Raw genomic sequence first — 15,274 nt, forward strand, 5'->3', positions numbered from 1 at the left:
TTTCTTTTTTTTAATATATAAATATCTTATATTTAATGTTTATATTATGAAAACATAAGTATAAATTAATGTAATAATTGATTGTGTATTTTTTTTTTTTTTTGTTTTTTATTTAAGAACGAATGTATAATATAAATTAAAACTTAAAAAAATTTTATTGATTGATCTTTTGTTTAAAAATATAAAATAAAATAATAATAATTATTATAACTTATAAAATATATTTATATATTTTTTTTAATTTTAATGAATATTCATTATATAAAAAAAAAAAAAATTCAAGTAATAAACAAAATATATTATATTCTGGAGGTTGTATTAATGAGACAGAATATAAATAAAGATTTTATTAAATTTATCAGAAAAAAAAAAGAAAAAGAAAGTAAAATAATATATTTATAATATATTTTATATATTTATGAATGCATAGTTTAATTAATGATAAATATTCAATAGTTATATATATATATATATATATATATATTGTGTCGCTGGAAAGACATTAGCAAATCCTGTAGAGATATGTATAATTTTATTTTATATCAGTAACAATTCATGGAGGCACTAAAATATATATGTATATATATTTTATTTTTTTTTTTGAAATATCATGTTCTAAATGAATTTATCCTTTTTATTATTACATATGGAAAAACTATTCATAATATTATAACAAAAATAAAATAAAAAAGGCAGCGTTTTATTATATAACATTTTCCTAAATAAAGAAATAAATATTTGTTCCAGTTTTTAAGGGAACGTTTTTAAACACTTATGAAAAATGTATTTAATGGTGCTATATACATATATATATTGTGAATTTATATATATGATATCATTTGAACAATTATAGTAACAATATGGTAATATGAATAATTTTATCTTCTACAACTTTTATAGTATAAAATATTATTATTTAAAATATGATTCTAATATGTGACGGGATAAAAAAAAAAATTTATTTATGTATCGAATTGTGTACAAATAAAAAAAATTTTCAAATAAACATTAGAATATATTATTATATTTATTTATTTTTTTTTTTTTATAGGATAAGGGAAAAAAAAAAAATAATAAAATAAAAAAAAACATGTGCACACGTTTTATCTACATAATATATATATATATATATATATATATATATATGTTTCTTTTTTTTTTCTTTTTTTTTTTACATACTCAATTCGAAATATATTTTTTTTTATAAGTTGTCTTTTAAAAAAAAAACAATAATAATAAATATAAAATATATTTTTATATTAATATATAATGTATAAATTTTTTTAATATACCATATATCTATGTATACATTTATATAATATTATATGTAATAAACATTCATATATATATATATATATATATTTTGTAGAATTAATCTTTCCTTTTTTTCCATAAAAAAAAAAATTGAATTTATAATTCATACATTTTTGTATGGAAAATGTTGTCGAATGATATTATTTTGTCCTTAGAAAATTGTGAAAATAAATGGAAAATCGAATTTTTTTCATTTTCATAAGATATGGACAAAAAGGAAGACACTACTATTATTTTTAAAAGAAATATATGTGCATTATATGATTATAGAAAAACGATTTTTCTTTTTATTTTTCTACAATATGAATAATTAAATTTTTATTTGTGTTTTTTTTTTTTATTTATTTTATATATTTTTATTTTATTTTATATATTTTTATTTTATTTTTTATTTTTATTTTTATTTTTAATTTTAATTCTTTTTTTTTTTTTTTTTTTTTTTTTTTTTTTGTTATTAACTTGTTAGTAGAATTTTATATAAATTTTGTTCCAATCTGTTAAAAAATATATTAAGTATATTTAAGAATTCTTTACATTTTTAAATATTTTTTTATTTATTATAATTTTTTTTTTTTTTAATAGAATAAAACATTTGTAAATTTAGAACATAATTCTACATAATTGTCTTTACACATTTTTTTTGGAAATTAATCCTTGAATAATATAATTTGTTAAATAAATATATAAACAAAAATAGATATACATATATATGATATTTATTGAATACACATTATACTTTACAATTTTCACTTAATAATTTTTTTTTTTTCTTCTTATTTCTTTAAACATTTATAATAGTAATTTCCTTTTGAACATATTTTTTAAATATCAAAATGAGAAACCTTTTCCATATTACCATTTGTTTAGTTACACTTAATTTATTTATATTGGAAATAAATGCAAAAACCAATACAAGTGAGAATAGAAATAAACGAATCGGGGGTCCTAAATTAAGGGGTAATGTTACAAGTAATATAAAGTTCCCATCAGATAACAAAGGTAAAATTATAAGAGGTTCGAATGATAAACTTAATAAAAACTCTGAAGATGTTTTAGAACAAAGCGAAAAATCGCTTGTTTCAGAAAATGTTCCTAGTGGATTAGATATAGATGATATCCCTAAAGAATCTATTTTTATTCAAGAAGATCAAGAAGGTCAAACTCATTCTGAATTAAATCCTGAAACATCAGAACATAGTAAAGATTTAAATAATAATGATTCAAAAAATGAATCTAGTGATATTATTTCAGTAAATAATAAATCAAATAAAGTACAAAATCATTTTGAATCATTATCAGATTTAGAATTACTTGAAAATTCCTCACAAGATAATTTAGACAAAGATACAATTTCAACAGAACCTTTTCCTAATCAAAAACATAAAGACTTACAACAAGATTTAAATGATGAACCTTTAGAACCCTTTCCTACACAAATACATAAAGATTATAAAGAAAAAAATTTAATAAATGAAGAAGATTCAGAACCATTTCCCAGACAAAAGCATAAAAAGGTAGACAATCATAATGAAGAAAAAAACGTATTTCATGAAAATGGTTCTGCAAATGGTAATCAAGGAAGTTTGAAACTTAAATCATTCGATGAACATTTAAAAGATGAAAAAATAGAAAATGAACCACTTGTTCATGAAAATTTATCCATACCAAATGATCCAATAGAACAAATATTAAATCAACCTGAACAAGAAACAAATATCCAGGAACAATTGTATAATGAAAAACAAAATGTTGAAGAAAAACAAAATTCTCAAATACCTTCGTTAGATTTAAAAGAACCAACAAATGAAGATATTTTACCAAATCATAATCCATTAGAAAATATAAAACAAAGTGAATCAGAAATAAATCATGTACAAGATCATGCGCTACCAAAAGAGAATATAATAGACAAACTTGATAATCAAAAAGAACACATCGATCAATCACAACATAATATAAATGTATTACAAGAAAATAACATAAACAATCACCAATTAGAACCTCAAGAGAAACCTAATATTGAATCGTTTGAACCTAAAAATATAGATTCAGAAATTATTCTTCCTGAAAATGTTGAAACAGAAGAAATAATAGATGATGTGCCTTCCCCTAAACATTCTAACCATGAAACATTTGAAGAAGAAACAAGTGAATCTGAACATGAAGAAGCCGTATCTGAAAAAAATGCCCACGAAACTGTCGAACATGAAGAAACTGTGTCTCAAGAAAGCAATCCTGAAAAAGCTGATAATGATGGAAATGTATCTCAAAACAGCAACAACGAATTAAATGAAAATGAATTCGTTGAATCGGAAAAAAGCGAGCATGAACCAGCTGAAAATGAAGAAAGTAGTCTTGAAGAAGGTCATCATGAAGAAATTGTACCTGAACAAAATAATGAAGAATCAGGTGAAAGTAAATTAGTTGATAATGATGAAGGTGGTTTTGAAGAAGCTCATCATGAAAATTTTTCATCTGAAGTAAGTAACTCTGAATTAAATGAAAATGAATTTGTTGAATCTGACAAAAGTGTAACTGAACCTGCTGAACATGAAGAAGTTGTATCTGAAGAAAGCAACCCTGAACCAGCTGAAAATGAAGAAAGTAGTATAGAAGAAGCTCATCAGGAAGAAATTGTACCTGAACAAAATGATGAAGAATCAGGTGAAAGTGGATTAGTTGATAATGAAGAAGGTGATTTTGAAGAACCTAATCATGAAGAATTTGAACCTGATCAAAATGACTCTGAATTAAGTGAAAATGAATTAGTTGAATCAGAAAAAAGTGTATCTGAACCAGCTGAACATGTAGAAATTGTATCAGAAAAAAGTGTATCTGAACCAGCTGAACACGTAGAAATTGTATCTGAAAAAAGTACATCCGAACCAGCTGAACATGTAGAAAGTGTATCTGAACAAAGTAATAACGAACCATCCGAAAAGAAAGATGGACCAGTTCCTTCAAAACCATTTGAAGAAATTGAAAAAGTGGATGTTCAACCTAAAATTGTAGACCTTCAAATAATTGAACCTAATTTTGTTGACTCACAACCAAATCCACAAGAACCAGTTGAACCATCATTTGTCAAAATTGAAAAAGTTCCTTCTGAAGAAAATAAACATGCAAGTGTTGATCCTGAAGTAAAAGAAAAAGAAAATGTATCTGAAGTTGTTGAAGAAAAACAAAATTCACAAGAATCAGTTGAAGAAATTCCAGTAAATGAGGATGAATTTGAAGATGTTCACACTGAACAATTAGATTTAGATCATAAAACAGTTGATCCAGAAATAGTAGAAGTTGAAGAAATTCCTTCAGAACTACATGAAAATGAAGTGGCTCATCCAGAAATTGTTGAAATTGAGGAAGTTTTTCCTGAACCAAATCAAAATAACGAATTTCAAGAAATTAATGAAGATGATAAAAGTGCACATATTCAGCATGAAATAGTAGAAGTAGAAGAAATACTTCCAGAAGATGATAAAAATGAAAAAGTTGAACATGAAATAGTAGAAGTTGAAGAAATTCTACCAGAAGATAAAAATGAAAAAGTTCAACATGAAATAGTAGAGGTTGAAGAAATTCTACCAGAAGATAAAAATGAAAAAGTTGAACATGAAATAGTAGAAGTTGAAGAAATTCTACCAGAAGATAAAAATGAAAAAGGTCAACATGAAATAGTAGAGGTTGAAGAAATTCTACCAGAAGATAAAAATGAAAAAGTTCAACATGAAATAGTAGAAGTTGAAGAAATTCTACCAGAAGATAAAAATGAAAAAGGTCAACATGAAATAGTAGAGGTTGAAGAAATTCTACCAGAAGATAAAAATGAAAAAGTTGAACATGAAATAGTAGAAGTTGAAGAAATTCTACCAGAAGATAAAAATGAAAAAGGTCAACATGAAATAGTAGAGGTTGAAGAAATTCTACCAGAAGATGATAAAAATGAAAAAGGTCAACATGAAATAGTAGAGGTTGAAGAAATTCTTCCAGAAATTGTTGAAATTGAAGAAGTACCATCACAAACAAATAACAATGAAAATATTGAAACTATAAAACCAGAAGAAAAAAAGAATGAATTTAGTGTTGTTGAAGAAAAAGCAATTCCACAAGAACCCGTGGTACCTACATTAAATGAAAATGAAAACGTTACTCCCAAACCATCTGAAGGTGAATCCACTAAACCAGATATAGTTCAAATTAAAATAGTACAAGAAAATAAACCAAATAAAAAGGAAACACCAGTAGTAGATGGTCCAAAACATGTAGAACAAAATATACAAGAAGATGATAATGATGAAGAGGATGATGATGATATAGATTTTGAAGGATTATCAAGAAAAGATGATGAAAAGGATTCATCAAATAAAAATAAAAAGAAATCATCTTTTATAACATATATATCTACAAAGAAATTTAAAAAAGTATCTCAAACTATTGTAAGTGTTATGATTAATGCATATGATGGTGTTATTCAAGTTGTAAGTACAATTAAAGGAATAGCAAAGGATATAGTAATATTTTTCCAAAACATTTAAATAATTAACAAAAAAAAAAAAAAAAAAAAAAAAAAAATTTAATGATTTAGTTGGTAAATTATATGAAATCATATGTAAATTTTTTTTTCTTCTTCAAAAATATATAAAATATGAAAATTCTCTTATGAAATCACGTTTAAGGACAAATAAATTAATCGGTTATTATATATATATATAAAATGTTGGAGAAAAAAAAAAATATATATAGTTTTATAATTTACACATTTATCCACTATATATTTTTGAGCATATTGAAAAAGTTGTTACTTTTATATACAAAAAATTTTACCCTTCCGTAAATAAATATAAGTTGTAAAAAATATATTTTTTTTTATAAAATTATTTATATAGTATAACAACCAAAGTGTTTAACGTTCCACAATTTATATTTTATGATATATTAAACACAAGAAAAAAAAAAAAAAAAAAAATAATAATAATAAAATTATATCATATGTATTTAAATATTTTTAATTTTTTTTTTTTTTTTTTGTGTAGTTTTAGTAGACTATTTTAATATTTGTAGTACAGATTGAAATGACGAAATTTCAATTCAAAATATAATACAAAGATATAATTGTATTATTATATATATATATATATGTATATATATATTTTTTTTTCTTTTGTTTTAAATTAATGAATTTTTTAGTATTATTTTTTTATATAATTTAAATGAAATATGTTGTATAATCAATATTAAATTATTTTAAGTATATATTTATATATATTTTAAACTGAACAAAAATTTTTAAATATTATAAAAACAATTCATTTAGCTATTTAAAAAAAATTATTGTTTTCTTTTTTTTTGATATTATTATAATGATAATAATTGAAAAAAAAAAAAAAAAAAAAAAAAAAAATTCAATTTAAAAGAAAGTAATTACATAAAGTTATTTTTTTTGGAGAAAAAAGGAAAATTTTATTTGCACACATTATTACGTCTAAATCTATTTTATTTTTAGGAACGATAAAAGGAATTTAAATAAAAAGAAAGAATTTCAAAGAAACTAATAGAATTAATTAAAAAATAAAGAAATAGAAAATAAGTAGCTTAATTGAAAATTAATTTTTTTGTTTTTGTTTTTTTTATATTTATACATATATAATTAATGTTGTAAAAAATAAAATATTTTTTAATTAATATATTATTTTTATTTTTTTTTTTTGACATTTTTTTATTTATAAAAATTTGCATAAATATTTAAATAAAATTGAATAACATATATCATAACTTTCTTATTTTTTTTTTTTTTTTTTGATTAAAATTTTTTAATATACATTAATTATACAAAATGAAAAGTTTTATAAATATTACTCTTTCATTATTTTTGTTACATTTATATATTTATATAAATAATGTTGCTAGTAAAGAAATTGTAAAAAAATATAATCTTAACTTAAGAAATGCAATATTGAATAATAATTCTCAAATAGAAAATGAAGAAAATGTAAATACTACAATTACTGGTAATGATTTTAGTGGTGGAGAATTTTTGTGGCCTGGTTATACGGAAGAATTAAAAGCTAAAAAAGCTTCCGAAGATGCTGAAAAAGCTGCTAATGATGCTGAAAATGCTTCAAAAGAGGCAGAAGAAGCTGCTAAAGAAGCAGTAAATTTAAAGGAATCTGATAAATCTTATACAAAAGCAAAAGAAGCATGTACAGCTGCTTCAAAGGCAAAGAAAGCTGTTGAAACTGCTTTAAAGGCAAAAGATGATGCTGAAAAATCTTCAAAAGCTGATAGTATTTCTACAAAAACAAAAGAATATGCTGAAAAAGCAAAAAATGCTTATGAAAAGGCAAAAAATGCTTATCAAAAAGCAAACCAAGCTGTTTTAAAAGCAAAAGAAGCTTCTAGTTATGATTATATTTTAGGTTGGGAATTTGGAGGAGGCGTTCCAGAACACAAAAAAGAAGAAAATATGTTATCACATTTATATGTTTCTTCAAAGGATAAGGAAAATATATCTAAGGAAAATGATGATGTATTAGATGAGAAGGAAGAAGAGGCAGAAGAAACAGAAGAAGAAGAACTTGAAGAAAAAAATGAAGAAGAAACAGAATCAGAAATAAGTGAAGATGAAGAAGAAGAAGAAGAAGAAGAAGAAAAGGAAGAAGAAAATGACAAAAAAAAAGAACAAGAAAAAGAACAAAGTAATGAAAATAATGATCAAAAAAAAGATATGGAAGCACAGAATTTAATTTCTAAAAACCAGAATAATAATGAGAAAAACGTAAAAGAAGCTGCTGAAAGCATCATGAAAACTTTAGCTGGTTTAATCAAGGGAAATAATCAAATAGATTCTACCTTAAAAGATTTAGTAGAAGAATTATCCAAATATTTTAAAAATCATTAAATGATTTTAAATGAACATAATTTATATTCATAACATGATTATTTTTTATAATTCATTTTATAAATTTTATAAAGTTAATTTATAATTTGTTATATTGATTCCTTTTATATTCTATAAATCCTTTTGTGTGTAAATTTTAAAATAAACAGAAAATATAAAAAAAAAAAAAAAAAAAAAAAAAAAAATATTAAATAAAATTTTTTTTCTTATTATATGTAACTAATATTATTTATTAATAAATATATATATTATATAAAAGAATACTAGGATTTCTGTATATATAGAAATAAATTCATTGTATATTATTATAGAAAAAAATAAAAATAAATAATTTCTTTTCTTAGTTGTATTAATATTCTAAAAATATAATAAATAAAATATAGAAACATTTACAGTATATTTTATAATCTGAAAGTATACATGTAATAAAAAAATTTTCTGGCTTTATAATAATAAATAAGAAAATTATTATTTTATGTATTATTTTAAGAAATATTATATATAATGATAATAAATGAAAGAAAGAAAAAAAAAATTTTTTTATTATCATTTTTTTCATAAATATTATAAATAATTATTATATATAAATACTGGATAAATATTTATGTATATATTTATATATATACCATGTTGCCTTTTGGCATAAATGCAATAAAAATATGAAACAATAAATCTATGTTCTGATTTATATTCTTAGGTAATAAAATTCATATATATTTTTTTTAATTTTAAATATTTTAAAACAAATGATATAATTAAAATTAAATAAGAAAAAGTAAGATTTTATAATGTCCATAAATTTTTTTTTTTTTTTAGTAGAATATATTTAAATAAATATATATTATTAAGTTATATTTATAGTACTTATTTAGTATAAATAGAGGAATTCTTTTTTTTTAGAACATGATTACGTGAATTTATAGTTACATGTTTTATGTTATATATACTAAGACATATAATTTTTTTATAAATAATGAAAAAAAATAATTAAAAGGAATTCAAACTATGTTGTTATTTTGTTCATATATATATATATATATATATATATATATTTTTTATTTTTTTTTTTTCAAATTTTAATATTTTATAATATTAATAATATAAATTTTTTACACTTTTTCACTTTTGGATATGTGTTATTATAATATATGAAAAAATTATGTTTTGGAATTTTTTATTTTTACAAAGTAGAATTGTTATGTTAATTTATAATATTACAAAAAAAAAAAAAAAAATGATGTTATTAAAATAGTAATTAAAAGAGAAAAGTGAAAAGATAAAAAAATTGTTTTATATTTTTTTTTGGTTTTTATTTTATTTTAATATATTCTTTTAAAGAAGGAAATTTGTTATTGCACACAAATTTTTCTTTTTTTAGAGACTTATTAATTGTAGAAAAATTTTCTATTGTTTTATTTTTAATTATTACACAAATTTTATAAAGGGAAAAGAAAAATAAAACAAACATTTATATATAATTATTTATTTTGTAGATAATGCTAAATTAAAATTTTTATGAATAATTTTTATACTTACTATTTTAAGATATTTAATTTTTTATTTATTCTCAACCCATTTTAATTTAGTGCACATTTTACCTTTATACAACTTATTTTTTTATAAATGAACTTATTTTTTTTATTTTTATTTTAATTTTAATTTTTTTTTTTTTTTTTTTATTTATTATGTTATATTATTAAATTAATAATAATTGTTATTATATAAATATATTATACTTTTCTAATACATTACTTTTTTTTTAATTATTTTTTTATGATGTTATATTATTAAATTAATAATAATTATTATTATATAAATATGTTATAATTTTCTAATACAATACTTCTTTTTTTTTTAAATTCTACATAATATATTAGGATAATAAGAGCATCTATATAATATAATACTAAATTTATTCTTTTCTTTTTTTAATATATATATATATATATATATATATATATATATTTATTTATTTATTTATTTAATTATATTTGTTTCTTTTTAGATTATTTCAAAATGAATAAGATTTATAATATTACTTTTCTTTTCATTCTTTTAAACTTATATATAAATGAAAATAACTTTATCAGAAATGAACTTATAAACGAAAAAAACCATAATTTAAGAAATGGTTCAATGTATAATAACGATAAAATATTAAGTAAAAATGAAGTAGATACTAATATAGAAAGTAACGAAAATAGTATTCACGAATCTGGACATAAGATTGATGGGGAAGAAGTTTTAAAAGCTAATGTAGATGATATAACATACAAAAAAAAAAATGTTGATGATTCAGAAATTCCTTTTTCTGGTTATGATATACAAGCAACATATCAATTTCCTTCTACATCAGGAGGAAATAATGTAATTCCACTTCCTATAAAACAAAGTGGAGAAAATCAATATACTGTTACATCTATATCAGGTATTCAAAAGGGAGCAAATGGTTTAACTGGTGCAACAGAAAATATTACACAAGTTGTACAAGCAAACTCTGAAACAAATAAAAATCCTACTTCTCATAGTAATAGTACTACAACTTCTCTGAATAATAATATACTTGGATGGGAATTTGGAGGAGGTGCTCCTCAAAATGGAGCTGCAGAAGATAAAAAGACAGAATATTTACTAGAACAAATAAAAATTCCATCATGGGATAGAAATAACATCCCCGATGAGAATGAACAAGTAATAGAGGACCCTCAAGAAGATAATAAAGATGAAGATGAAGATGAAGAAACAGAAACAGAAAATTTGGAAACAGAAGATGATAATAATGAAGAGATAGAAGAAAATGAAGAAGATGACATAGATGAAGAAAGTGTAGAAGAAAAGGAAGAAGAGGAAGAAAAAAAGGAAGAAGAAGAAAAAAAGGAAGAAAAAAAAGAAGAAAAAAAACCAGACAATGAAATTACAAATGAAGTTAAAGAGGAACAAAAATATAGTTCACCAAGTGATATAAATGCCCAAAATTTAATTTCTAATAAGAATAAAAAGAATGATGAAACAAAAAAGACTGCTGAAAATATAGTTAAAACATTGGTTGGATTATTTAATGAAAAAAATGAGATAGATTCTACTATAAATAATTTAGTACAAGAAATGATCCATCTATTTAGTAATAATTAAACCTATCTATAGGAACAATATATATATATATAATTATTTATAAATATGTATATTTTGAAAAAAAAATAAAAATAAATAAATATACTAAATTTTGAAATTATTTTTAAAAAATTTTGTAAAAAATTTAAGCATCAAAATTTTTATACTTTTTTAAAAAAAAAATAAAAAACTGACAAGGAACATTTTTTTTTTTTTTAGTGTATAAATTATTATACACAAAATAAATAAAACATACTACTGTAATTATAAACTTATAGATTTATAAGATTATATACCTTTTAAAAAATATTATGAAAATTATAAAAATTATAAAAATGTATATTAATATAAAATAATAAATAATATTAATATATTTATGAAAGAAAACAAAAAAAAAAAAAAATTTTTTTTTCATTTTCAAATGAAATAATATTCTTTTGCACCCAAAATAAAATATTTATATATCTATTTTCGGTTTAATTTAGAATTAATTTTATATTTTGTTTATTCTAAGTTTTATGTATTTTTTTAATATAATAAATATACATTAAAATATATAAATTATGAGAAAAATAATATTATTATTTTTATAAAAAAAAAAGGAAGAAACTTTAAAAATTTTTTATTTAATTAACATTTAAAATAATAAAAATATATTTATTAAAAAAAGTAATTTTCCTTCTTTTTTTTTTTTTTTTTTGAAAATACGTTTGATTTTAATGTGTGTACACATTTATTTATATAAAGTATATATTTATATAAATATTGTTTATCATATATATACACATGATACATTTTAGTAAATTTCCTATGCACATAAAGAAACAAAAAAAAAAATAGGCGTATATTCTACATATATATATATATATATATATTTATTTATTTATTTTTCCATTTATATAATATCAATATGAAAAAAATCGTGAATATAATATTTTATATCTTATATTTATATATATATAAAAGAAACTTAGTACAAAACGAAAATGTAAATAAATCTAATCTAAGAAAAGGATTATCTACTAATAATTCAGAAAATGGAATAAAAAGTCTAAAGGATGAAGATGAACATATTAATATTATAGGAGATGATTTTTCAGCATTTTCTTATGGTGGTTATCCTATTTATGAAACTACAGGAAGTCTAGGAACTGGGGTTGAAAGTGTAAAAGCTATTGATGGGGAAAGTGGTACTTCAATGGATTCTAAACCTAAAGAGAATAAAATTAGTACTGAACCAGGAGCAGACCAGGTGTCTATTGGATTGGTCAACGAATCTGATAGTAGTTTAGAAAATGATAAAAAAAAAAAAGAAAACGTAAAAAAAGAAATGCTTGGTACTGAAAAGGAAGGTTCTCCAGATAGTCATGATAGTTCTAAGGAAAAATTAAATCTTAACGACAATTCCAAATGGTCTGATTTTCTTAAAAATATCGTAACGTTTGGTGGTTTTGGTCCTACTGTGGTTCATGATGTTAGTGATACCCTTTCAGATATATCTAAAGATGAAGTTACTCAAAAAACAACTAAAGATATTGGTAGTACTTTACTTGACTTTTTTTTACCATTACCGACTAAAAACACTAATACATATGAGAAGAAAAATGAAAATAAAAATGTATCAAATGTAGATTCAAAAACAAAATCAAATGAAAAAGGAAGACCTCCTACATATTCTCCTATTCTGGATGATGGGATAGAATTTAGTGGTGGTTTATATTTTAATGAGAAAAAGTCGACTGAAGAAAATAAACAAAAAAATGTTTTAGAATCAGTAAATTTAACATCGTGGGATAAAGAGGATATTGTTAAGGAAAATGAGGATGTTAAAGATGAAAAGGATGAAGATGATGAAGAAGAAGAAGAAAAATACGAAAACGAAATTATAAAGCAACCAGAAGACATATTGGATGAGGAAGAAGTATTAGAAGAAGAAATATTAGAAGAAAATAAAAATGATACAGTAGATACAAGTGATTTAGAAAAGAAAAATATACCAGATTTATCAAACGATAATAATTATTATAGTTTAATTTATAAGAACTATAAGGATAATGATAAATCAGAAAAAACTGCACAAACATTAATCACAGCTCTGATAAGTTTATTAAATGGAAAAAATGAATTAGATGCTACCATAAGAAGATTAAAACATAGGTTTATGGAATTTTTTACATATAATTAAATATTTACCAGAAAATAAAAATATGTATATATATATTTTTTTGTTGTGTGTATATGCATATATTTATAATTAACAATATTTTTTTAACGATTTTTGGTTTTTATATATATTTTAAGTTCATATCTTTATTTTGTTCTATACTTAATATATATATATATATATATATATATATATATTCTATAATTTTTCTATTTATTTATATTATTAACATTACTTTATTTATTTATTTATTTATTTGGTTAATACTTTTTTTGGTACCTTTTTTTTTTTTTTTTTTTTTCTTTAATAACATCATAACAAAATACTTCATATTTTGTCATGAAAAAAATATATATATATATTTATATATATATTTGAAACGTTTCCATTTAATGAAAACATAAAATTAATTAAATTATTTATTCAAGGAATAGTGCATAATAATAAGTATTATAATTTTCCTGAAAAAAGCCAGAAAAAAAAAATACGGTTAAAATACCATGTAGCGATTATGTTATTTATGAAACCATTTTTTTAATAAAGAGCATATAAGAAAAAAAAAAAAAATAAGAATAATTCAAATAATTTTACGAATGATGAATCTTATTATGATTTTATTTTTGTTGTTCCATATTTAGTTAAAAGTTTCTTCCTAAAGAGATATCCTATAATTTAGATAAAATTATAAATATAATGAATAATGATTCCTCTTAATATAATTATCATATTCATAAAAGTGTGGATTAATATATGAGATATAATAATAAAGAATAAATATATTATATAAAAAGACTATAAAGTAACATACTTTCAAAAAAATTATGAAAACAGATAATTCAAATAATTCAGGATAAAAGTGTATTCATTTATAATAAAGAAAATCAAAATATATCAAAAATACATAATATTATTAAAATTAATAGATTGGATCAATGATGATTATTACTGGATATATTTAAAATTTTATTAAAGACACGTCTCTTATAATATTTCACCTTAAAAAAAAAAAAAAAAAAAAAGAATCAAAATATCAATTATTTAAATGATATTATACAATAATTTATTATTATTATTAAATATTTCATTTATTTTTTTTTTTTTCTTTTTAAAAATATATTAAATTAATATTTGTATTTTATCTATTATTATTTTGTGTTATATTTTGTTCTATATTTAATGTATATTATAAAGTTCTATTTATTTCTTTTATTTATTTATTTATTTATTTATTTTATTTTTATCATATATTATAATATAATATGATTTATTATATTATTTATATGTTATATTAATTTATCCTAATTTTATTTATATATATATATAAAGCGAAATGTGTTATAACGAACAATTACACATTTAAATATATACATAAAAAATATATTAATTTTAATAAATAATAAATTTTTTTTGATAAATATTAAGAGAAATTTTCGTTTAAAATACTTTAGAAAGAAATTAAACAATATAATTAAAAAGGAAAAATGCTGATATTATAAATATTCTAATTAAAATTAAATATATTCATTATAATTGTTTAAAAAAAAATATATATATATATATATATATATATATATATATACATATAAATATATTTATATTTTAAAAATTTTATTTTATTCGTTGTTCTATGAATGTTAATAAGATATTAATAAATATTTATATATTGTTTATTTATTTATCTATTTATTTATTTATTATTTATTTATTTATTTTTTTTTTTTTTCATTACAACATTAAGAATATTTATGTATATTATATATATATATAATATTTTTTCATCAATCTGT

General features: G+C 19.8%; 4 protein-coding genes across 4 annotated transcripts; all 4 read left to right on the forward strand.

Annotated features, from left to right (window-relative positions):
- Positions 1 to 2,147: 2,147 nt before the first annotated feature.
- Positions 2,148 to 5,849, forward strand: PF3D7_1035300 (glutamate-rich protein GLURP; the record flags this gene model as incomplete). Its single annotated transcript, XM_001347592.1, has 1 exon — positions 2,148 to 5,849. One exon carries the CDS (start codon positions 2,148 to 2,150, stop codon positions 5,847 to 5,849), a length of 3,702 nt encoding a protein of 1,233 aa, XP_001347628.1.
- A 1,298-nt stretch (positions 5,850 to 7,147) lies between these two features.
- Positions 7,148 to 8,212, forward strand: PF3D7_1035400 (merozoite surface protein 3; the record flags this gene model as incomplete). The annotated part of the gene is made up of 1 exon (XM_001347593.1): positions 7,148 to 8,212. The coding sequence occupies one exon, from the start codon at positions 7,148 to 7,150 to the stop codon at positions 8,210 to 8,212; it is 1,065 nt and encodes a 354-aa protein (XP_001347629.1).
- A 2,016-nt stretch (positions 8,213 to 10,228) lies between these two features.
- Positions 10,229 to 11,344, forward strand: PF3D7_1035500 (merozoite surface protein 6; the record flags this gene model as incomplete). Its single annotated transcript, XM_001347594.1, has 1 exon — positions 10,229 to 11,344. One exon carries the CDS (start codon positions 10,229 to 10,231, stop codon positions 11,342 to 11,344), a length of 1,116 nt encoding a protein of 371 aa, XP_001347630.1.
- An 889-nt stretch (positions 11,345 to 12,233) lies between these two features.
- Positions 12,234 to 13,508, forward strand: PF3D7_1035600 (merozoite surface protein; the record flags this gene model as incomplete). Its single annotated transcript, XM_001347595.1, has 1 exon — positions 12,234 to 13,508. The coding sequence occupies one exon, from the start codon at positions 12,234 to 12,236 to the stop codon at positions 13,506 to 13,508; it is 1,275 nt and encodes a 424-aa protein (XP_001347631.1).
- Between the last annotated feature and the right edge of the window lie 1,766 nt (positions 13,509 to 15,274).

The sequence above is a fragment of the Plasmodium falciparum genome (genome assembly GCF_000002765.6).
Source record: "Plasmodium falciparum 3D7 genome assembly, chromosome: 10".
NCBI lineage: Eukaryota > Apicomplexa > Aconoidasida > Haemosporida > Plasmodiidae > Plasmodium > Plasmodium falciparum.